This window comes from Sander lucioperca, chromosome 2 (assembly GCF_008315115.2).
Source record: "Sander lucioperca isolate FBNREF2018 chromosome 2, SLUC_FBN_1.2, whole genome shotgun sequence".
Taxonomy (NCBI): Eukaryota; Metazoa; Chordata; class Actinopteri; order Perciformes; family Percidae; genus Sander; species Sander lucioperca.
Genome location: NC_050174.1, coordinates 1085001 through 1109651, shown reverse-complemented (window position 1 = coordinate 1109651; position 24651 = coordinate 1085001). Strand labels below are relative to the sequence as shown.

The 24651-nt window shown below is 43.0% G+C and overlaps 1 protein-coding gene across 7 annotated transcripts; it reads left to right on the top strand.

The window, feature by feature from the left end:
* Positions 1 to 775: 775 nt before the first annotated feature.
* dbnlb (drebrin-like b) lies at positions 776 to 22935 on the top strand. Of its 7 annotated transcripts, XM_031305105.2 has the most exons (15): positions 776 to 1020; positions 4743 to 4798; positions 5034 to 5146; positions 5237 to 5311; positions 7650 to 7799; positions 9018 to 9095; positions 11122 to 11273; positions 15057 to 15111; positions 16195 to 16266; positions 16559 to 16682; positions 17778 to 17894; positions 18277 to 18351; positions 19161 to 19219; positions 19311 to 19404; positions 22348 to 22935. In XM_031305105.2, the coding sequence occupies exons 1-15, from the start codon at positions 938 to 940 to the stop codon at positions 22482 to 22484; spliced, it is 1440 nt and encodes a 479-aa protein (XP_031160965.1). In that variant the 5' UTR covers positions 776 to 937; the 3' UTR covers positions 22485 to 22935. The 7 variants fall into 7 exon arrangements, with proteins under 7 accessions (XP_031160965.1, XP_031160966.1, XP_031160968.1 ...); XM_031305106.2 differs by lacking the exon at positions 16195 to 16266; XM_031305108.2 differs by lacking the exon at positions 17778 to 17894.
* Positions 22936 to 24651: the final 1716 nt, after the last annotated feature.

Here is a 24651-nt window from a genome sequence, read left to right as displayed (position 1 = left end):
GCCAGACTGTTAATATTTAATATACAGTCTATGGTTTGAGATAGATGAAGATGTCGATAGCTGTTTCCAGTATTTTTTTCCAGTTTGAAGCTGTATGTTAGTGATTTTGTCCCAGACTTGTTGCTGCACACCAGTAGCCTACATTTCCTAAAACCACTAAAATATTGCTTTAAATGACTTGTCAGGGTAAAGGCTAATCAATAACTTTTCTAACTAATGTAGGTCACCATTTGTGCAGCAATGGTTACAACCTAATATATTACAAATGACATGCGAGTAAACATCGTATATGCAATACTTGAAATAATTAAAAGTTTTATTTTTTTTTGTTTTATCAGTTGCTTATCACTGACCTAACATTTACTTTTCGTCCGCCATGTGACTGCTTTATATGACTCTCGGCAGCTCGACAACTCGGCAAGTCGTGTAGCAAACATTTCGCCGACTTTCCGAGTTGTTAAGGGCATTCATGTGAATTTTACCAGTCGGCAACTCATCTTTCCGATAAATCCGATACAACATGAACACAGCATTAATAAATAGCGCCACCGTCATACCTGTGAACATTGCTCTAGGGTGCGTTTGATTCAACAAAATCTCATGCGCGGCTTGTGCGGTGCAGACAACACAATTTCCGCGTGGAGCGATCTATTAATTGTATCTTGCTTTCCTAAAGTGATTTAATGCTTCTTAATAATTATTTGGAAATCGTATTGCAAATATTCATAGCCGAGTTTAGAGTGATAACAAACACCCCGCAAACTAGCTCCGCGCTTCCGGACTGTCACGGTATATCATGTGCAAGACGCCGTGGCTGAGAAGTGAGAAGTAGCCAGTAGCTAAACTAGCCCAGCTAAAAGTCAGCATCGTCGCCACTCCTCCCAATAGGAAGGGCGCATCCCGGATAGCTAGCTGGCTAGCTGTACTCAGCGTAACGATGGCAGTTAACCTCAGCAAAAATGGCCCTGCATTAACGGCTGCATTTAAAGAAGTGGTAGATGAAAAATCCAATACCAACTGGTAAGAAGCCGCATTTTTAAAAGCCCGTATTAGCCCTACGTAGGAGGCGTTATGTTAGCTTCAGTGATGGCTAGCATTAAGCCAGTCAAGTAAGTTAACGGTAACCTAACGTTAGATAAACTTAACCTGGGACTTAATGTTAACCACAGCAGACCTTCTACTTATTAAACTTAGCGATAATGTAGCTAGCTTAAGCTAAAGTCAGCTTCATGGCCGTTTAGATTTCTTAAATGTATTGTCTGACGTGTATTAACTGAATAGCTAGTGACATTGTTAATTAGCTAACGTTAGGTAACGTTACACTGACTAACCAACAGGCTACGCACTTAACATTAGCGACAATATCTAACTATGATTTGCATGTTTTTAATCATCTTTCAGCATCTTTCTATAAGCCTGTGTGTCACGACATTGAATGAATAGGTGTAATAGCTACATCAACATCCACTTCCTGGTGAGATATCAGAAGTTAAAGATATGGGCAATATATAAAACTCACTTTAAACCACACTTTAATGTTTTCAAGAGAGAAAAGGTGCTATATAGTAAGATAATTACGTTATCAAAAAACAAAGAAAGCCATTAAAACTCTAAGCTTGTGCTTCCTATTTAATGTTTTCACTTAATTTATTAATTTATTTTCAGTTTTTTTTGCCGACCCCTGGCATATTTGTTACTTTTTTTTGTAAAAAAAATTGTTTTGCTCTTATGTGTAATTCTGTATACTTTAATAATAAAAGTTACTTAAAAAATAATACCTGTAATGCATACTGAGTTTGAATAAAATTATTAAAAAAAAAAAAAAAGCTACCTCACCCACTTCCTGATAAGATATCTAAAGTTGAAATATGGCCAATATGTGAGAGTGTAAGTAAAATCCAGGAACTTCCTCTTACTGTTACCTAACGTTACAGGACTGTGTGCGTGTGCCTTGAGGCTGAAACCTGTTGATGAAAGCTGCAGTGTTTAATGATGACCCGAATTAATTAATCCCAAGGAGTAATCCCCCAGGGAGCAATGCGGGCCTCATATTTAGTCTGAAAATGGCTCTCTTGCAGGGTTCAAAATTAGCACCATCTAGAATAAAATAGACTTTAATTGTCATTGTGCAGTAGAATTATACAACGAAATTTGCTTGTGCAGCCTCTAAAACAATACTCTCTTCCACTCACACAATAAATAAAATAAGAGAAATATAAAAGAACCATTATCAAGGCACCCAATATTGCAGTGAGTCCCATTGCATAGAATCCCTTTCTAGAAAGTGCAACTGTGCTGGCTGAGGGGTGGGGGGGGCATGATTGTTGAATTCTGTGATGGCCCTGGGGATAAAACTGGTGTGCAGCCTGGAGGTGTGTGCTCTAAAAGCTCGATACCGCCTGCCAGGTGGAAGCAGATGGTTTGAGGGCTGTGTCTCATCCTGCACAATATCGTGCGCTCTGTGGAGGCAGCGGATCTTAAAGATGTCGTCCAGTGGGGGCACGAGAAGTCCAGTGATTTTTTTCTTTCAGCAGATCTCATGATGGTAAAATCGGGCTGTATATGCAATAACAATATTACTTGCAATAACTAAACGGGTATAACCAGGCTGTCAATTTGTGAAAAAAGCAGAGGGGATCATGCACAACAAAACACAACATCCAATAATTAAATCCCCCTTTCAATACCATGGATATAGAGCCACCCGCCCAGCGGAGAGGCGTTCACTATATGCGGCGAAAACAAAATACCTTCAACCGGGAAACCTGGCTCGTTTGTTCCTCTGGAGTGTTTTAATCCAAATCCGATCTTTTTCCTCAACTCGACTTGTTTTGGTGCCTGAATTTAACTGTCAGTGCCGCATGATGGCTCATTTTTTTCTGGCTTAACTCGAGTTCCACGGCCCCTCAAAGGGCCGTCCTCCGGCAGTGTCTGTACCCGGCTCACAGTCGCCTAGTGGCGGCTGAACAACTGCCGCTGGTAGCCGCTCCCGGAGCTCTGCCGCTTGGATTTTATCGTTCACGTTAAAGCGCTTTACTTTACTACAGTTGAAAAGACTTCTATTTTAGGTATACCTGTATAATGGTATCCTGGTGAAGTAGCATTGATCACTTTGACCGAGGGGGAGTAAACCAGAAAGGGGGAAATCCCACGCATCCTCCCCCCAATACAACAAATTGCTTGTTGAATTTAAAACGAACAAATAATTCCCAACTTTCTTTTATTGAACAAATTGAACATTGAATTGAATATAAAAGGCACCACTAAAAAATAATTGACAGTTTTTATTTTAAATTAATTCATTTATAATAAATAATTTTACAGTTTTCTGTCTTTCACCATTGGCTGGGCTCAATTCGAGGGGCGGGATAAACGGTTGTCTTTCAAATTCCCTCTGCACGCAATAGGATAGCGCTCCAACTAGGGCTGCTCCCTCTTACTCGATTAGTCGACTAATCGGTCGTTTTGGTCTTAGTCAACTAAGAATTCTTTAGTCGATTAGTCATGTTTTATGCTTTTTTCATGCCGAATGACTTATTTCCAAGAAACGTATGAGCACATCTCTGGTAAACACAAGAATTAAAGTGGGGCTTTTGCATGACTCTTTGCAGAGAAACTCAGATTTACAGATCTGACGATTAAATCAACTAATCGATTAAAAGATACAATTGAATGAGTGTTAGTCGATTAAGAATTTCTTCAATCGAGCAGAGCCCTAGCTCCAACCAACCAGAGCAACCAGTCGGCAAAACTCTGAACACATCTTCCTTTTTTAAGAATGACTTCAGTGCCGTTCTTTGTTCTTTTCTCAAAGAAAAGCTGAACTCCAAGTCTTCCAGAAGACCGCTGTTCCCAGCAGCAGCAGCAGCAGCAGCAGCAGCCATAAGCCCGCCCACCGACTCTATACACGATGTGATTGGCCTGACTAGAGTTTGGTTTTTCCAGCTCGCAAGCCAACCGAGAGTTGCTTAGACCCCCCCTGGGTGCAAATTACATTCGCTGCCGCTAGGGTGCGTCTAGATTTCTAGGCTAACCGGACGCCACAATCTTCTGAACATAGTCCTACTGAGAAATCCAGAGAGAGTTGTGTGGAGCTGATGGTCTTAATTAGCTTTGTAGCAACTCATTTGGCAACGGCGTGAATGTAACGGACGTTCATTAATATCAAAAAGTTACGCACTAAAGCTTTGAATATGCAAGTGGCTGGTAGATTTACTTCACTCACCAACCAAAAAACAATGCTTATCTATAAGGGGGGTTGAAATTAATCATTGCATCGAAGCATCGCGATGCGGACGTGGCCGATTCTGCATCGATGCAGGGACAGACCATAATAGATTATTGCCTACTGATGTTACTTGTTTATTTTCGGGTCACTGCTTTCTTTTGTTTCTGCCTTTTGTCTGCTGCGTCCAGACTCCACTATGTTCAGGAAGGGTCTTTTTTAACAGCAGATACAATAAAAAGGGGAGTGCATATATATCTGACTGCTGCAATTTGTTGATAAAAAAACATTTGTAGCAATATATAATAATATTGAGGAGGTGAGGCATCAGGATATATCAAATCGATAGAATGTGCCTTCCCCATCTCGTACCCTTCTGTAAAATGGGTCCTGTTGGAATAGGGCTTTAAGGGTGATGGTTGCTTAAAATTGGTGCCCACAGAACTCTTTTCTGTTTGCCTGTGTGATGTGTTTTCGCTGGTATTTTAATATCCCATAATCCTGTTGTTTTCCACAGGGCCTTGTTCACCTACGAGGGAAACAGTAATGATATCCGCCTGGCAGAAAAGGGGGGTGAGTAACCGACTCGATATTGTTATGACGTTTTTATAATCTCAACACGAATATAATATCAAATGTGTGCAGGGATTTCATTGTCAGCATACGGCTGCAGTCCTGGAATGCTTGCACAAAGGCAGTGCTTGCCTCGGCTTTCTCGCCCCCATCATTTGTAAGAGGGGAAAAATGTCTGCAGTTACACAACCAGCCACAGTAACCATTTGACTTTCCCACAATGTTTATGTGCCAGACGGAGGACTGGAGGAGTTGGTTGAGGAATTGAACAGTGGAAAAGTGATGTACGCTTTCTGCCGGGTGCAGGATCCAAACTCTGGCCTGCCAAAATATGTCCTCATCAACTGGGTTTGTGCTGCACTTAACTATCGTACATTTGTTTGTCCCCTTTCTGAAGTGGCCGTCTTTGAACTCGACGAGTAATTCTTTGTGTTTCAGACTGGAGAGGGAGTGAAGGACGCCAGGAAAGGAATATGTGCAAATCACGTCAGCTCCATGGCCAATTTTCTTAAGGTAACACTGCAGTCATTTTTGAGTCTAGTTTAAATATCGTCCCCTTCCTAAAATAATGGCCTAAATCATTTTTTGACAAGATTTTCTTGTCTAAATCATCTCCTAATGGTGCTGGCCACCGCTGGTAAAATTGTCTACATCCTCAGTTGAGCAGGTCACTTGATTCTACACCTTTTAGTATAATGGCCTATGTCATTTTTTGACAAACATGATTTTCTTGTCTAAATCATCTCCTCATGGTGCTGGCCACCGCTGGTAAAATTGCCTACATCCTCAGTTGAGCAGGTCACTTGATTCTACACCTTTTAGTATAATGGCCTATGTCAAGAGTGTGACTTAGGCCGTTTTATTTTGCCTTAGTCAGGCTTTTCAAAATGGCAGCCGCTTCAAGAAGAACAAAAATCTACCACTTGAAGAGATATTTCTATTATTGTAGACATGATTATAGAATATCAGAAGTTAAAGTTATATTTGTCCATGTTGCAAAGGAAGCAGTGTGCAGTCATTGAGGAAGTGGTTCAATGGACTGTCACTGACGCATAGAAGGTTAAGCTAGTTCGAGGTCACCCTCTCTCACTGAAGTTGTTTCCGTGATTCAGGGCTCGTCCCCAATTGGTAAGTGATGAGGTTTCTGTGCATGTCAACACACTAACTGTTGACAGAGTTGAAGGTTTAAAATTGCCTTAGTCACAAAGGCATTTATTCTTCTTATGTTGCATAATTGACAGACAGTGTTATTAGTATGTCAGTAGTCATCTATTGTCATAACATTTTTGAGTGAAATTATTAATTAATATATATTCAGTTTTTTGTGTTTTCTGAAAAACCTGAAGAAATGACTTGGGCCATTATTTTAGGAAGGTGACGATATGCATTTTCAGTTTCTATTACAGTGTGTTTATGTTTAATTAAATTCAATTTTATTTATAGTATCAAATCATAACAATAGTTATCTCAAGACACTTTACAGATAGAGTAGATCTAGACCACACTCTGTAATTTACAAAGACCCAACAATTCCAGTAATTCCCCCCAAGAGCAAGCATTTAGAGCGACAGTGGCGAGGAAAAACTCCCTTTTAGGAAGAAACCTCAGACAGACCCTGATAGGCGGTGTCTGACGTTGCCGGTTGGGGGTGTGATGAACAGTGGCGATAATAGTCACAATAAAGATAATGGAACTATGACTAGAAATAGTAGTTGTAGTAGTTCATGGTGTAGCAGGACTTAGCAGGACTTAGCAGGACGTAGTAGGACGTAGCAGGGTACTGCAGGACGTAGTAGGACGTAGCAGGGTACTGCAGGACGTAGCAGGACGTAGCAGGGTACTGCAGGACGTAGCAGGGCACTGCAGGACGTAGCAGGACGTAGCAGGGTACTGCAGGACGTAGCAGGGCAGGGAGCAGGACCACGGCGACAGCTGCAACCATGATTTAGGTGCCACCCTAATCCGAGGAAAACTGCTGGGTGAAAAAAACATAAGGACTCCAGGGAATAAGCTCCCCAGAGCTAAGTTAACTTTAGAGAGTAGGTTCAGACTACATCTACACTACTGTTTTCACTTTTTAAGCGGCGTTTTGAGACAAAAACGATTTCCGTCCACACAAGAGTTTTAGCTCCAGTAGCAGAACTAATCTCCGTCCATATTAACACATCTGACATCACGTATCACATGACCGTTCACACACACTGGGCATGTGCGTGCCGGTGTAAACAGGAGGCAGATTGTCTGACGTTACTCTGCGGTTAAAAATCATGGATGTAGAAGTTAAAAAATCTGAAAATACTTTTGAGAAAGAACAACAATGGTGAAAAGTAAGAGCAGGGATTTATTATCTTGGAGCGAGGACGAGGTGGAACTGTTACTGAAAGGTCCGTAAGCTACCTAACAGATAAGACTGACTGACGTGCGTCGTCGTTTCCAAAAGTCTCCGTTTGTGTCCGTCCAGACTACAAAGCAACCCCGGAGTTTACAAACCAAAACGGGGGGCAGCGGTGTTTCCAAATGTCTCCGTTTTAGGGACTCGGAAACGCCGGAGTAGTGTGGACGCGAGGCGTAAACGTAGCAAAAGATCGTAGTAAAATCTGAAAAATCGTAGTAGTGTAGATGTAGCCTTATTTGTGTGCTAAATGGCAAGTTAATGATGGCTTTGATCTGGGCCTAAAATTAAAATAAAACGCTAGAAAAAAGCTAGCTGCAGGCATTGTTGGAATAACCGCTTTGTTGGATTAGTGTCGCACAAAAACTATTGGGTGGTGCATTCATAGACTAAGATAACAACTGTCGGTGTTTGTCTATTTGTGTGAGTATTAAAATGAACTTTCATTTCATGTTTTAGGGTGCCCATGTCACAATAAACGCCAGAGGAGACGAGGACGTGGAGCCCGAGGCGATCATGCAGAAGGTGGCCAAAGCATCGGGGGCGAACTACAGCTTCCACAAAGAAGCTCCCAGCCGCTTCCAGGACAGCGGTCCTCAGGGTCCCGTGGTATGCAGCGCATGCACTTCCTGCCTCATGCCCTCCTGTTTGCTTATGTTTAATGCTAGAAAGATAAGCAAGAGGGCTAGATCTGAACTAGGCTCCTTAATCTGGATACATTTGAAATGTTTGTTTTTGTTACAGCCTTCCATTCACACTAAGCCAGCTCTACCACTGAAAAACAAACTCTCCAAAAGGAGAAGAATCTGAAAATGCTGGCCTACTAGAAAGGCTTTACAACAACAACAAAATGTATACTTTAACTTGATTTATATCTAATAGTTGTTAGTCTATATTGACGACGGTTCATTTAGTGTAAATCCAGACAGCTAGCTAGACTATCTGTCCAATCTGAGTTTTCTGTTGCACGACTAAAACAACTTTTGTACGTAAACCCGTTCCACTAAAACAAGTCCCTTCCAGAGACTATTTTGCAGCGGCACCGTGGCTCTGTCCGGAGCTTAGCGCCAAGAGGATTGTGATTGGTTTAAAGAAATGCCAATAAACCAGAGCACGTTTTTCTCCCATCCCAGAATGCTGTGTGGATTAGAAAGACCCTCCTCCGCAGCGCTGTGAAGGAAGGACTGGCAAAGCGAGACTAAATAGTTGTTTACAACAACTCGCACACATAAATCGGGCACATCATGTTAATAATTTAACCGAATATCTGTTGAGAGATCAATGTAAAATTGTATCCAGTTAATGAATGACTAGCGATGTTAATAATTAACCGTTAAACTGACAGTAAGAATTTTGATCGATTTAATATTATCAGTTAAACAAGTTAGACACAATGTTATTAAAACAAAAGTGTTATTAAAAACCTTTTGGCATGATAAAAGAAAAATAGGCTGCGGAAAGTAATTCCGAGCTCCTGCTCGTCTTTTAACGGATAATGATCGGTTAACAACTTTTAATTTCCTTTTTAATTAACATCCCTAATGAAAGAATGCATGAATGCCTTTATTATCATTGCATCTTCACATACAATTACATTTTTCTGTCTCATAAAAGAACACCGTTTCCATTCCCTCTGCTCAAACACACTCACACCCTCGCACATGAAAATGACTTATGAATTCAAAGAGATGGATTAGGTTTAGGGACATTTTTGCTAACAATCACTTCTAGTAGTTGGGTCCCACTGTGTTTTTCTTTCTTTATTATAATGTAAAATGTTCACACAATGATATTAAATAGTCTTTTCTTCACTTTTCCTTCACGTAGGGCTCAGTCTACCAGAAGACCAACGCGATGTCCGAAATCAAAAAGACCAACAAAGACAACTTCTGGGCTCAGGCAGAGGTAGGCTCCTGAACATTTTAAGTTCATTATGTGTGTTTTTGTTTGGTCCGACCAGCGTTGGTTAATGGCACTAATGTTCTTATCTCTACAGTCTGTGAATAATGTAAACTAGGTCCTGTATTGAGTTGAATGTTATGTCTCTATTATTTTTCTTGTCATTGTTCTCTGTGATGGATCGAATGTTGTTTTATTTGGTGATCGTTGTTTAATGTATGTATGCACTGCAATGTATAGATGCACAAGTTTTGGGTAGACTCCAGGAATGGTGGGTCCTTTAGTATGTAGGGTTGTCACGATACATATGTTGTTTAAACGCTCTAAACAATTAAACTTAAAAAGTTAAACATAGAAATAAAAAATGTAGTCTGTCGCAGACTGATCTCATGAAGTGGCGTATGTATGACACGCCAATTCGTATGCCATTATTGGCGTGTTATCAAGACGCATACTCGCTTTTTAGCATGTTTATCAGCGCCGTTTGGCGTCCATTGACTTACATTACCTTGCGATTGCGTGTCAATTGACGCCATAGCGAGTAGTATGAAAGGGCAAAAATTCGCGTAGGAAGGTTGGTTGGGGGGGAGGATGGGTCAAACACAGGACTTTCACCCAGGAGACCGGGGATCGTGTCCAGCGTGTGACGTTTACTTTCCACGTTTATTCTTTTCCTAAACCCAACCCGCGTGTGACGTTTCCTAAACCCAACCGTAGCCTCGAGATAACACGCCACGTTTTGTTTTTGAAGCTTGAAAAGCTATGAATTAAATATCCTATATGGCTTTAATAGAAAAATGTATTTGACGCATCGTGATGCATCGTGATGCATTGAGATATCGAATCGAAGACCTGATAATCGTAATCGAATCGAAAGATCAGCGAAGATTCACACCTCTACTTCAGGATACATATAAAAAAGCGAGTTTGCTTGGTCTGTTCTGGACTACTGTAGAAACATGGCAGTGTAACATGGCGGGCTCCATGGAAGAGGACACACTGAAAACACAATGATTCTCAGTTTCAGGTGATTATACACTAATGATAACATAATTATGAATATTATAATCCATGTATGCCAATAGATCCCCCTTAATCCTGCACACAGGCTTCCAGATGTGTAATGAAATTAGCCAATAATCAGGTTTAAAAAAGTGGCGTGTATGTTTACGCTGTGACGTTGCAGTAGACATACACGCGGATAGCTCAAAATGCATACAGATAATATACATACACATTACGCAAAGTCATGATGTCATGTTGTCTGTCGTGAAAGCCGTTGCTGTAAATATACGGTAAAGCAGTGCATGGAGATGATGCGCTATTCTGTTTTCCTGCGTCGGTCAGCTTTCTTCTTCTCCAGCATTTAGCGGCAGACTAGAACACTTGACGCCATATACTACCCCCGTCAGGTCCGGAAAAATGGCATCCCCCGGTACCTACGGTACTGTAGAAAAACGAGTACCGTCACGTTTCCAGAATTTTGGTACCATAGTTCGGGTTCTCATGACATCCCTTTCATGTATAGATGCACAAGCTTTGGGTTGACTCCAGGAAGAATAGCTAATGGAGATCCCAAAAAATCATGCCATTCACCTCTGAGACAGTGTCATGAGTAGCTTCATTATCGCTTAAAAATGTCTCCCACTAGAAATTTTTTATTTTTACGTAAGGTGTTTGTGACTCATTGAAATTGCAAGAACTCCACAAAATATTGCACAAGTTTGCACTTTTTGAAACACTTGACACACATTTCCATTTCTCTTAAAAGCCTATATTAAAAACACAAGACGGGCAGTTTCTTATCCATCAGCAACGTAACCGTAGTCAGCGAAAGCATTGTTGTAACTTTGTCCTTTGTCGGCAGTTTTGGCTCTTCACCATACCTGTCACAGATACACCCAGAAAGTGGTGCTAATTGCCTTGCAGTTTTCTTGGATAAACTATTGTGAAAAAGCAAGCTTTTTAAAAACGTAGCATTTGCAAAATTGCCAAATCTAACGCTGACCTCGTCGGTCTGTTTGGCTTTTAGAAAGAAGAGGAGAAACGTCGGCAGGAGGAGCGGCACAAGGCAGACGAGGAGCGACAGAAGATGGAGAAAGAGAGGAAAGACAGAGAGGCCAAGGAGGCAATGCAGAGGGACAAAAGGGACAAGGAGAGGGCCACCCAAATCGACCAACAAAAGTAGGTAGACACTGAAGGAAATGCACACTGTTAAGAGTAGTTTGCAATAGCACTAGGGTTGTTACCATTTAGATTTTAAATCGCTTTTCATTTCCACTATCAAAAGCAGGATCGGCGATTCCCCCACTATTTTCTTGCTCTCCCCTCCATTCATGTCCCGAAACATATTGGGGGAAATTCATTCAACGTAATTCACAGCCAAATAACAATTTAAAAGTATGTTATTTGAACATTTATAACCTAACCTAACCTGGCACTGCCTCCGTTTTGGTGTCAGCTGTGGTGCGCGGCGCTGTTCGGACCGTGCGCCGCTGCCCTTTTCTCCTCCATAAACTCTCAGCTACTTTGCCAGTTGCTGCATGAACTTCCTCCGGGACATTTTACAGCTGGTGCACTCCTTGGAGAGGATGTGTGCAATGATTCCAGCCAGTTGTAGCATGTATAAAATTATATGAACACGTAGACAGCTACCGGCCATCTACGTGTACCGCGCCTTTCACAGAGCGAGCGCCCGGTGCTTTTCTTCTGATTCAGAACAGAGTGCCTCCACGCTGTAGTAGCCTACGTTACCGACTCTGGCTTTGCCTTCGGCCCATCGGTGATGCCCACACTTGTTACTTGAGGCCGCTAGTTACGTTGCTGTGACAGAGACTATGATTAGGCCTATTACTAAGCAGCCAAGATGCATCTTCAACCACGCAAAAGATTAAAAACAAAACCGCGAAAATCCGAGCGGTCAATATGACCGCGTATGGCCAAAATAGGGAAAAGTGATTGTATTTTCTTTGCCTTTTGTGTAATGTATATACAAACAATTTTAGATTTAAAATACAGACTATTTTAGGAAAAGTCAGGTACCAGCATGATTCTATTTTTTTATTTAGCAAAGTTATTATACATATCAATTTCAAAACGGTCACCGTCCTGGCCGTTGTAGTGTTAAGGAACAGGCCGCAGGGGGACCAGCTACAGCAGGGGTGGCGAACCTGCGGCTCGTGAGCCGCATGCGGCTCTTTGCCTGCTCCTGTGAGGCTCTAACTGAGCGGCTGGGCTCTGGGTTAAAAAAATAAAAGGAAAAAAATAAAAATACTGTGTATATATTTATATATATTAAACCTTTCGCGTTTCGTATCGCGTCGGTCGTATCGCATCAAACCTGGAGCGCCATTTCACCTCAATCCATGCTAACATCGCCCGGGATTTCCCCAAAGGCAGTGAACTTCGCAAGCACAAGGTAAACACGTTGAAACGGCAGTCAGAGAAGCAGACTCAGCTTTTTCGAAAATTCGGGAAGCACTCAGAGACTGTCACGTTAGCATCATATCAGGTAGCATGGAACATTGCTCGTGCCAAAAAGCCATACAGTGAAGGGGACTTTGTGAAGACATGTCTCAAAGATGTCATTGCTATCCTCGCGCCTGAAAATGACAATTTAAAGCGGTCTGTGTCCGACCTGCAGCTGTCACGGCACACAATTGAACAGAGAATATCGGATATTAACAACTCCATTGAAACACAGTTACATACGGACCTTGAGAAATGCCTGTATTTCAGCATTGCTTTGGATGAGAGTTGTGACATTCAAGATAAGCCTCAGTTGGCAATATTTGTACGGTCTGTGTCAGAAGACTGCACAATTAAGGAAGAGCTGCTTGACATTGTGCCGTTAAAAGACAGGACCCGTGGCATTGACTTGAAAGAGACACTCATGACTGTTGCTGAGAAGGCACATTTGCAGTTGTCAAAACTGACAGCAATAGCCACAGACGGTGCGCCAGCTATGTTAGGAGCTGCAAATGGCCTTGTTGGGCTGTGTAAAGCGGATGACCGTTTCCCGGATTTTTGGACATTTCACTGCATTATCCATCAAGAGCATCTGGTGTCTAAGAAGCTGAACTTGGACCACGTCATGAAACCAGTGCTAGAAATTGTGAATTTTATTCGCACTCATGCTCTCAATCACAGACAGTTCAAAAACCTTATAGCTGAACTTGATGAGGATCTTCCCAGTGATCTGCTTTTCCACTGCACTGTGAGATGGCTTTCAAGAGGTAACATGCTTTCCCGCTTTTTTGAAATGTTGAACCCAGTGAAGCTGTTTCTGGGAGAGAAACATAAGGAATATCCTCAGCTACATGACCCCCAGTGGATTTCAGATTTGGGGTTTCTGGTCGACATGCTGCATCATCTGAACAAACTGAATGTAGATCTGCAAGGAAAGTTAAAAATGCTGCCTGACCTGGTGCAAAGTGTTTTCACATTTGTCAGCAAGCTCAAGCTATTCCAGACCCATCTTCAAAAGCGAGAGCTCACACATTTCCCCTCCTTGTTGAAGGCAAGTGGAGGAGCAGCTGAGGTCTTACAAAGGAGCACTGCACGCTATGCAACACTGGTTGAAAATCTGCAGCAGAGTTTTGAGGACAGATTCTGCAACCTGAGGGAAAAACGGCCACAGATCACCTTCCTCATTAACCCTTTCACTGCTGAATCTGACTGTTTGAAAGCCCCTTTAGTGACAAATGAAGCAGCGTCCCAGTTGGAGATGATTGAACTTTGTGAGGATGACAGACTGAAATCTGTGTTGAGAGAAGGAACCACAGAGTTCTGGAAAACAGTGCCCACAGACAGATATCCCAATGTTAAACAGGCTGCACTCAAGCTAATGTCAATGTTTGCAGCAACTTATGTCTGTGAATCAGTGTTTTCTACACTGAAACAAGTAAAGTCAAAACATCGTTCTGTTCTTACCGACACACACGTGAAAGAGTTGCTTCGAGTGGCCACAACTGAGTACAAGCCAGACCTGAAAAGGCTTGTGGATAACAAAGACTGCCAAGTTTCCCACTGAGTCAGTCTAGGTAAGAAAGAAACCTATAAAACTGTTCTGCTTTGTATTATGACTGTCATTAGATCTGCAAGCCGCTGTTGTAGTGCGGGCGTGCATGTGTTGTGTGGCTCTTTACTATGGTGCGTTTTTTTTTTTTTGGCTCTTTATGCTGGACTGGTTAGCCACCCCTGATCTACAGCATGTATGCTACTCAGCATTAATGGGCCACCTCTTTCTGAATTCCCCTATAGTAAAGCTAATAGAACTAGATGTTTCAATGCCTTTAGTAGGAAACTCTTGACCGTAGCAGTCGGTGTGGAGTGGTGAAAAGGAGGGTGAGGTATGTCATTGGGGTCATCAGGTGGGCACCCTGCTTCATCGACGTTTCGTTGATTGAAGCCCACAACGTCTCCAGAGGGCTCAACAGTGTACCTAGCGTCCCAGGTACACCCCCCTCCATGCCATACCCTCCATGTTTACGCTGTGACCATCCCTGATGGACTCTGCATGGCAATAACCAAGCCTGGGAGTTATTTTTCCAAAAGCCAAGAAAAATCAAATGCACACAGCAAGGCTGCCAACTTTGCCACTGAGGCAAATATGCAATTAGTTTCATTATGAATGGTTTCATACTATAGCCTACTTTGGATTTTGGTTTCCCTATGAAGAATTTCTTGTAAAATTAATTTTGTAGACCTACAGTTCCTCAAAAATACAGTTCAATCAAAACAAAATGAAGATATGCCTCATTGTGTGTGAATAGAGGTGAATAAATATATTTGTTTGTGTTGCAGCGAAGTCTCAGTTCCGTTCAATACGTAAAACATTTGGCGGCGGGACTGGGGGGGGGGGGGTTCGACAGATCTGCCCCCACTGCTAAAAAAAATCCTAAAGGAAACACTGGGTTTATACTGCATTTCCTCCTCTTGTCTTCTAAATGGTCATTTGTTGAACAGGAAGTACCAGCAGCAGCAGGACACTGAGAGTAAAGACCAGGAGAAACCACGCGTGGTGAGTGTGACATTACACTTTGAATTAAAGGGTTTGGGAAGTAAACTGAGACTCGAGGAGTAGGGCTGAACGATTAATTGCATTTGCGATAATATCGCGATATGTTAAAACGCGATTTCCTAATCGCAAAGGCTGCGATTTGGTCACATGACTCGCGAGAGCAAATCAGTCTGCACTCCGCAGAGAAAGCATCAACTTAGCACGCTAACGCTACGCCGTACCTTGAGCTGATTTCTGTCATTCAAACAACTCTGAGTTATAGTTTAAAACTTTTACAGCCATTTTAATAAAATGAAGGGTTTTATTCTGGTTCGAGTCCATACGTGAAGTTAATGGATACAGACACGCAGACCTGAAGGCTCGGTTGGCAACGATTAGCTCTGATTAGCGGTTAGCTCCGGTTAGCGGTTAGCTCCGTTATAAAGATATGAGTGGAGGAGCTGCCACTGAGAGGGGTAACAACCAGACTCTGATAAATGACGTTCGGGGAGCTTTCACAGCAGCGCGGCCGCGGTGTTTCAACAGTTTTATTAGTACAGTTAATCCCACGGCAAGAACACCAGCAGCTAGCTAACGTAACGATAGCCTCTCTGAACAAGAACACCAGCAACTAGCTAACGTAACGATAGCCTCTCTGAACAAGAACACACGGCAGCACGTAACTTCACGAGGGGGAGGGGCTGGAGGCAGCTCCTCTCTGTGCACTGTAAAAAAAATACACGTGTGTGTATATATACTATATTTTTACTTTTTTAACTGTCTAGTGTGTAATTGTGTGTTGTTCATACTATAAAATGATTTATTGTTTGTCTTTGTTGAATAATACAGAAGACAAAGAGCTTAAAAAAATAATCGAATCGCAATATTTGGGAAAAAAATCGCAATTAGATTATTTTCAAAAATCGTTCAGCCCTATCGAGGAGTCAGATGTTGAAATGAGTGTGTATTGGTGTGGAACTAACTGAGTGTTAGCCACTTTTCTACAATTATGTTGATAGTTAAATAAGTTTGGATATTGCACACATTTTAAGTCAGGAAGGTAGCTAATGTCAGCAGTTCCAACATTAATATCGACACCATCAGGAGCAGCAGGAGGAGAACCAGGCAGCCGAGAAGAAAGCAGTCAAGAGAGGTGAATCTGTGGAAAAGGTCAACGTGAGTTCCCCTTCCCGAAAGTGCTCTCCTCTGGCCAAACTTCCTTTTTTCATGCCTATCTCGAAAACAAGCGTTTGTGTCTTTCTAACCAAATGTACACCATTTTTAAGCTTAACGTAACCCATCCGTCTTCCAGCCTTGACTGCACGGTGTCTCCTTTCTCTGTGATCATTAACGGAAATCAGACATCTGTCTGTTCTGTCGTTCTTCTCTCAGCAGCACTTCCCTCTGCATTATTAACCCGTGGCTATCTAATGTTTATTGTATGCGTTATTCATTTCCTTTTTTCTAGGAGGCAGCTTCTCTCATCTCTCAGCGTGCTGTGAACCCCAGAGAGATGTTCAAGCAGAGAGAGAGGGGAATAACTCCCAGTGACTCAGACGTCCCCTCTGCGGCCCCTGCCAGCCCCCAGCCAGGTATCGGCCCTGCGTATACCCTGACCTCCACGTGTAAATCTGTTTGCTTTAAATGGTAACTTTGGTATTTTTCAACCTGAACCCTATTTTCACATGTTTTTGTGTCTAAGTGACTGACGGTTTTTGAAATCGGTCCAGTATTAAGCAAGAAAACAAGCTGCAATGTAACGTTAATGAGCAATTGCGCACTTTTTAATCTTTCACTCACATGCTCAGATTATTATTCTAAGTGTCTGACAACAATATGGAAAGGATCCCTACAGGGATAGACCTTCTTGTTGCCCCGAAATCCCCATCACCAAACCCACCAGACTCCATTTAAATAAACAGTACTGTTATCATCGTAAAACACACTTCATTCAAAGTGGACAGAATCAAAATAAAACTATTAAAAGCCGTCTTGGTTCGTCTTTCCACTGTTCCAACAATCACCACTCTGGTTTGGTTGAAATTAACCCTTAATTCACCCATTTACATGTGGAAATATGCTGGCTCTATACACGCTAAAAGTACTGATTATTTACATGGAGTCTGGTGAGGTTGCCAATGGTGATTTCAGAGCTGTTTCTGGTTAAACTAAAAAGGATCTTACTCTACTTAATGTTGTCAGACACTTTAATAATAATCGGAGTCTGTCAGCGGCAAAAACGGCACTTTTAGTGGACGGAAATTGACGGTGCACAAATGCCCGGAGTGGTTACATTTCAGCTTGTATCGCAGGTGCCGACTGCAGAGGTCTTGCTCAAATTGTTGTTCCCATTAGTCGCTTAGACACAGAAACATGGGAGGTTGAAAATAAAAGTTACCCTTTAAATGTCACAACCCCTCCGGCATTACTGCAAAGCTCTCTTAGCTTCTCTCTCAGCTTTGTACAAACTGGTGTTTTTTCTAAAGGAGATTGCCTCCCAACGCTGTATTTTTCGGCGCTTTAACCTTCCATCAGACTGCCTTGTTGTCTCCCAGTCATACTGTACGTAACACTGTGTCTCCATCATGGTGTCTTTTCTTCTTCTGCTCAACTGGTCTGCACTTTGTGTTCCCTCTCGTCCCTTTCTACATTTTTGTTTCGGGGGTTCCATGTGTGTCTCTGCTCAGGCCGTCTGCAAAGCCCCTTTCTGTCTAAGCCAGTGTACGAAAGTGAGCGAGCCAGCTCCCCTCAGCGCCAAGCTTCTCCTGTGCCAGCAGGCTCTGCCTCTCCTGTCCGTGCCACAGGTGTGAGCTCAAACACACACACACACACACACACACACACACACACACACACACACACACACACAAAGAATGCATACACACGTATTGGGTGACAGTCTCATACTTAACTAAAAGCTCCATGCTTCATTTCTCATTGTTGTTTCTGTGTGCGATCATCTTCATCTTCCTTATAAACACACATTTCATCATGAGTCATGCTTCCATTCAATGTCCTTTTTTTCTGTTTCCTAAGAAACTTCCAGATTATTGTTTTTGTTATTCCTCAAGTGAGCCGTGCCAACATTCCCCTTATGTCTGAGGTTGGTGGTTTCCAGCCTGTGTGGACTTGTGAATGTGTTCCCCTGTGTACATGCGTGTCTGTGCTTGTGTTTTGGGTGAAAAGAGCCTGATGTGGATGATGGACAATCCCGCTGTGAGTATGATGAGCAGGAGGTGACCCCCCAGGAGCAGTTTGAAGGTGGGGGCCCATTTTCACATTACACAACACCAGCCTCGGGCTACATCTACACTGCTACGTTTTGGTTTAAAAACCAGTATCTTTTGCTACGTTTACGCCTCGCGTCCACACTACTGCGGCGTTTCCGAGCCCCTAAAACGGAGACATTTGGAAACACTGCTGTTCCCGTTTTGGTTTGTAAACTCCGGGGTTGCTTTGTAGTCTGGACGGACACAAACGGAGACCTTTGGAAACGACGACGCACGTCAGTCAGTCTTATCTGTTAGGTAGTTTACAGACCTTTCAGTAACAGTTCCACCTCGTCCTCGCTCCAAGATAATAAATCCCTGCTCTTACTTTTCACCGTTGTTGTTCTTTCTCTAAAGTGTTTGTGTGTATTTTTTAACTTCTACATCCATGATTTCCAACCGCAGAGTAACGTCAGACAATCTGCTTCCTGTTTACACCGGCGCGCACATGCCCAGTGTGTGTGTGTGAACGGTCATGTGATATATGATGTCTGACGTGTCAAGATGGACGGAGATTAGTTCTGCTACTGGAGCTAAAACTCTTGTGTGGACGGAGATCGTTTTTGTCTCAAATCGCCGCTTAAAAAGTGAAAACATAGTAGTGTAGATGTAGCCTCAGTGATAAGCGTCAGCTTTCCAACCCTCCCATCTGCTTCTTTTAAAAATTCTTTTTTGTTATAAGCACATATTATTCCCTCCAGCCACACTGTGCTGTCGTGATCAGCTGCTGTTGCTGCCACCTGCTGGCAGGTAGAAAGCCTTGCTCAGACACATCTCACTGATGGTAATCTCTCTTTTCAGAGGAGGCACCGGCTGCCAACTCCTACGTCCAGGAGACGGCTTATGAAAAGCCCGCTCAGGTGATCGTTTATTTACCTTTTGCAGGAAATGCTTTGACTGTTTTTTTCCGTCATATAAATAATTCCGGACCACAACTTCTCTTTATTCCAGCCCCCCGTGGAGGAGAACAACTTGTACGAGGTGACACCTGACGAGACACCAGACAGAGGCACCTGTGCCAGAGCCTTGTATGACTACCAGGCTGGTGAGTTTTCTATCACTACACAATAGAGCTTAGAAAAAATCAAGCGCGACCCTACCCAAGCCCGTGCATGTTGTGTCCGAGCCCAGCCCGACACATTAACTGTAATTATGAGCCCGAGCCCGATTTAAACTCGAAAAATTATTAAAAAAAAGTTATAACTGACGTTCTCAACTACATTTCCGAGTTATTTGAACTACAGAAATCTGTTTAGAATTATCTTAATGAATAATGCAACAAGGACGAAACATGTAAACTGCGTTGTTAGTTTATTCAGACTGGAACGGATCGCAAATGGATCCGAATGAAGAAACGTAAAAAGGGCCCGGCGGAAAATATCGGTCAAGTTCGGGCTCGGGCAGAGAATCTAAACTCTACTACACAACTACACCGTAACAGTAAATAGGCAAAGTAAATGTCACTAATATTAAAGAGCAACTTAACCCCCTGTTTTAGCTTGGACGTGCCCCCTTCACATATAAAAAGCAGACTCATGCTCTACTACTGCAGATTTTTCACAGAGTTTTGGGAGGTCAAGAGGACAGAATAGCTTTTAGGCAAATAATGTATGTTACAATAAACTTTAGCCTGTGTCAGATCTGTGTCAAGCCTACTTCCGAGCGTCTACCCTGCGTCCTCTGATATAGCAACCAACCCAATAGTCCTTTTGGTCAGTTAGAAATACCAGCCGCACCCGTTAACGGCAGCTCTCCTCTAAATAGTTATGGTGCTAGGATAAGGTTTTTAGTGGCTCAGGTGTGAGCCCCCAGGGTCTGTTCATTTTTAACAGCTAGAGTAAAAAAAAAGAAAGAAATCAAACTAGAAAAGTGCTCTCAGTGGAGAGCAGATCTCCGCCAGGTGTAGATCTCCGCCAGGTGTGTCTCGCTCTCTCCTCCCAAACAAAGAAGAGTTGAATCTCACTTAACTGTCCCTCCTGGCTCCCGTACAGTCAAGATAGATAGTGCCTAACTTTAGTGCATTATAGTATATCAGGTATGGGATGAATCTGCAGAAGCTCCAGTTCAAGAATGAGAGCAAACTTTTCTATGGATGTCCGTTTTTAAGCCGCGACATAGGCCAAAATGTGGCCTGCCACAGACGAGGTCAGGCTTGTTTTTATTGCCGTAAATGATAACTTGTTGATGACTTGTGGCCCAACCGGCCGGTGAAGAGGAGTCAGCAGTCAATGACGGTAAAAAAAAGCCTCAGCGGCTGTACATTGCTGTGATAAAGCCTGACATTGTGCGTCAGATGTTCCTCCCCTCTTGTTATCTCTGCTCTCGGGGCTTAGCGCCGCCGAATCACTGCAACCACGAGAGCTCCTTACGCAACAGTCATAGATGTGCACAAAACAGGAGGCTAATGGGTCCTGTAGTATTTGAGACAGACACACACACAACCGAACGCCTGGCGGAGATAACGAGAGTGTAATCAAGGGACTGCACGTATATTATGTTAACTCCAAAAAGGTATATGTAGGGTTGTTTGGTTTGCAGAGTAGGAATTATAGGCTGATGAACTTTTGTTTTTTAAATGGGCATTGAGTTGGGCGCCTGGGTAACTCGGCTGGTAGAGCGTGCGCCCCATGTACAGAGGCTCAGTCCTTGCAGCAGCGGCCGCGGGTTCGGTTTCAACCTGCGGCCCTTTGCCGCATGTTGTTCCTCCCCCTATTAACCTTTATTTTACCAGGAAATAATCCCATTGAGATCAGAATCTCTTTTTCAGTGGAGTCCTGGCCAAGACAGCAGTATAATAGTTCCAACAGAAAATAGAAAAAGACAGTTGGCAATTTAACATCATCTCAACAGCACTCAGTAACAGCACATGTGCATTTAGTACTCAAATAGTCCTCTGTCTTAATTTTAAACTGTGTCATTGTTGATAGGTAGTCTAATCAAGATGATTCTGCAATTTATACCAGGATGACGGTGCAAAAACAATAAAGGCACTTTCACCGAAGACAGTTTGCGTTCGGGGAATGTCACCGGCAATTTCCACTGGATGCGGAACGTCTCCGGAACGTCGACGGAGTCATTAGGTTTCCATTAAAGTCAATGTGTGTATTTCCACTGGCTGCAGAACGTCTGCGTCCCGACTCCGTCCCAGCTCCGTCAGTCCCAGCCCTCCGGAGCAGACGACGGACGCCGGAGAGCTCCGCAGCAATTCAGCACAATTCAGATTGTGCGGGATAGGAAGTCGAGCACAGAAACAAAATAAAACATCCGGGTAATTTTCAAAATAAAATACACCGTGCTCACGGCAGGTCATATTTCCCTGCACTACACCTTGAAAACACAGCTCAGAGTAGTTCCCCCTCTACTCCTCTGGATGGAAACAAACTGTTGTTGGTTTTGTGGTTCTGTTTATAGAAACTACATCCTGTTATATCGCGCGAACATACGTCAATTCGCGAGATCTCGTGGTCGGCTGGCCGCAGCCGTTACGCAACAAATCCGGACCTGGTGGGTATTGACGGACGGCGGAGCACGCAGCCGTTCCGCAGCGGAGCTGGTTCGCAGACGTTCTGCATCCTGTGGTAATCCACGGTCATACATAATTTGCCCGTATGATCGAAGATTAGATTTACTGGTGGTGACTTTAGGAGTCGGGAGAGAACATAAGAAATGATAAAAGATAAAAAATAAAGAAAAATATACGAATGCTCCAACCTGCGATTGTGCAAAGAAGGTCAACCAACGCTCTCATACGAGCTACAGGGATGAGTACGAAAACCAGAATTAGTTACAAATCTTAGTGCTGCCTGCATGGTACACTGAGTCCTGCATTTTCAGAGAACATTTGCATGCATGTATAAAATATCTGTCATATAAAGGCCTAAAATGCCAGGGGAAAAAAATAGGCATTGAGTTGTTGAGTAATGTTTGAAACTGCATTTCACGCTGTAACTCTGCTGACATTCATGAGACACTGCTTCTTCTCCTTCAGCTGATGACACGGAGATCTCGTTCGATCCCGACGATATGATCACCGGGATCGAGATGATAGACGAGGGCTGGTGGCGGGGCTTCAGCCCAGACGGCCATTTTGGAATGTTCCCAGCCAATTACGTCGAGCTTATCTAGCCCATCTACACCTTCCCCCCCCCCCCTTTCCCAAAATTAATCCTCGCACATAAGTGAGCCGATCGGGCTGAAACGGAGCGAACGATCCTCCACAGCATGGACCAATCAACGGATGGTAATTGTGGGCCAGACGCTTTCAAAATCTCTCCTCTATTCAAAAAGGCAGTTCTATTAAATTGTTGTTGTGAGCAACTGATGGTATAATTTAGGGATTTGTGAAGACCCGTAGTCGGACCAATACTCCCTCCCACTCCCCCCAAATATCCATCTCTTTTCCTATAAATGTGATGCAGTACAATATTGGCCTTTTGTTAAGTCTTAAATTCAGTTTTGTTGTGAGTATTAAATAGCACTTCTGGTCCACATTCCTTACAAAGTGACTTCACTTCTATTTCAGGTATGATTTTGTTGTCACTTGTAGCAAACGCTCCTGTACATTTCAGGAGAGAGAATTAAAAAAAAAAATCAAAGATAGCGGTACCAGCTACAGTATAATCCTTTGCCTTGTTTTTGCCTTTTTTTTACCGGCAGACTGAACTTTTTCCTTTTTTATGTGATTGATTTGTGTGAATTTCAACCCATGTTTTAATTCTGATCTCACTGTGGTTGAAGTGAATATTTAAAAAAAAAAAATCAGATGTTTGCTGTGCTCTGGGTGGATTTAGTCGACGCGTTCTCTCTCCCAGCGTGTCACAAACCGACGACGCTTGGTCTGCGGCTCTTGGCGTTAGTTACTGACGCAAAACGTCTCCTTTAGCGTCTCTGTCAGACGCAGTGGGCTTTCTAATGTAATCCCATCTGCTGCAATGTTTGACGCTCTGGGTATCCCTTTGGCATCATTTTTCTACGCGCTCGGTCGGGACTCTTGGCGTCACTCTTTTTACGCGCTGGATCTGTACCCTTGGCGTTATTTTTCAACGGGCAGGGTAAAACGTCTCCTAATTGATCTCCTGTGTTCGATAAAGTTGAGAACTTTGTAAGTGTACAGACGGTTCATTAACGACGAACGGCGTGCAACCGTAGCTGCAGCTGAACTGGTCGTGACTGTTTTCCCAAGAATGCGCCTGCCTGTATACGTGAACGGTACTGTCTTTATAATCTATCTTTTTAATAAACTGTCTGTACGCTTACAAAGTTCTCAATTCTTCGGTTAACATGTAGGGACCCTCATTATGCTACCGTGGAAGTGTGGCGCCATTTTGAGCCTTGTTAGTGGTGTAGAAATAGTGATTTGTTTTTACTTTACCCGTGCCCCGACAACAATAGTTATAAGCTATGTGGTGGTTTCACAAAATATTTACACAATGAGATTTTAGATAAATAATCATCAGTAATGTGGATATAATGACTAAGTGGGTAAAGGCAAATAATAGAACAGTTACAACAGTCTGGTAAGTTCAGAAAATGACATCACTTTACTGTAATGCAGCCTTTAAAACCAGGAAAAGACAACACTTATGTCATATTACGATATCCAAAATCTAAGACGATATCTAGTCTCGTATCACGATATCGATATAATGCCCAGCTCTACGGTCGACTCGGTACACGTGTTCTTACCCCTAGGTTCATTGTGCGCCGGATTTGTCCTTCAAGCCGCCTACACGTGCTCCATGGTAAAACCGCGAGGTAGGGTGCAGAGCAGCTCTACGTTTCTGGAGTTAGTTGCGCATGGAAAGGTCAGCGGCAGCGAGATCAAAGTTGAAATAATTTTGAGCGCAGCGCTTGGCGGTAATGGCTCTCCCCTTTTTAGGAAAACGATGGAACAGCCAGCGCAGTTTTAACGCGGCTCGTGCAGGCAGCTTTAGTTAGGGTTAGAGGAAAGATCGTGGGTGGGGTTTTCAAATAGTTGTTTCAGTGACAGGCGGGACAAGAACGGGACACAAAGCCCGGTCTCTTGAGTGAAAGTCCTGTGTTGTCTGAGACCCTAAGAGCTGCTGACTAAAACATGTGTTTATGCATCCTGCATTCAGCGCTGCGGACGGCGCCCACGGTCACCACGGTCAAAACTGCATTGCGGTCCTTTTAACCCATCAAATCTGACCTTACAAAAAAAAAAAAAAGTGAAATGTGTCTATCTTTTGCTGTTAGGTTGCCATCTGCTGGACACTGCCATTATGCTTGTACACATTTTTTCCGTACCTTCATGGTCTATGACTATCAGGAC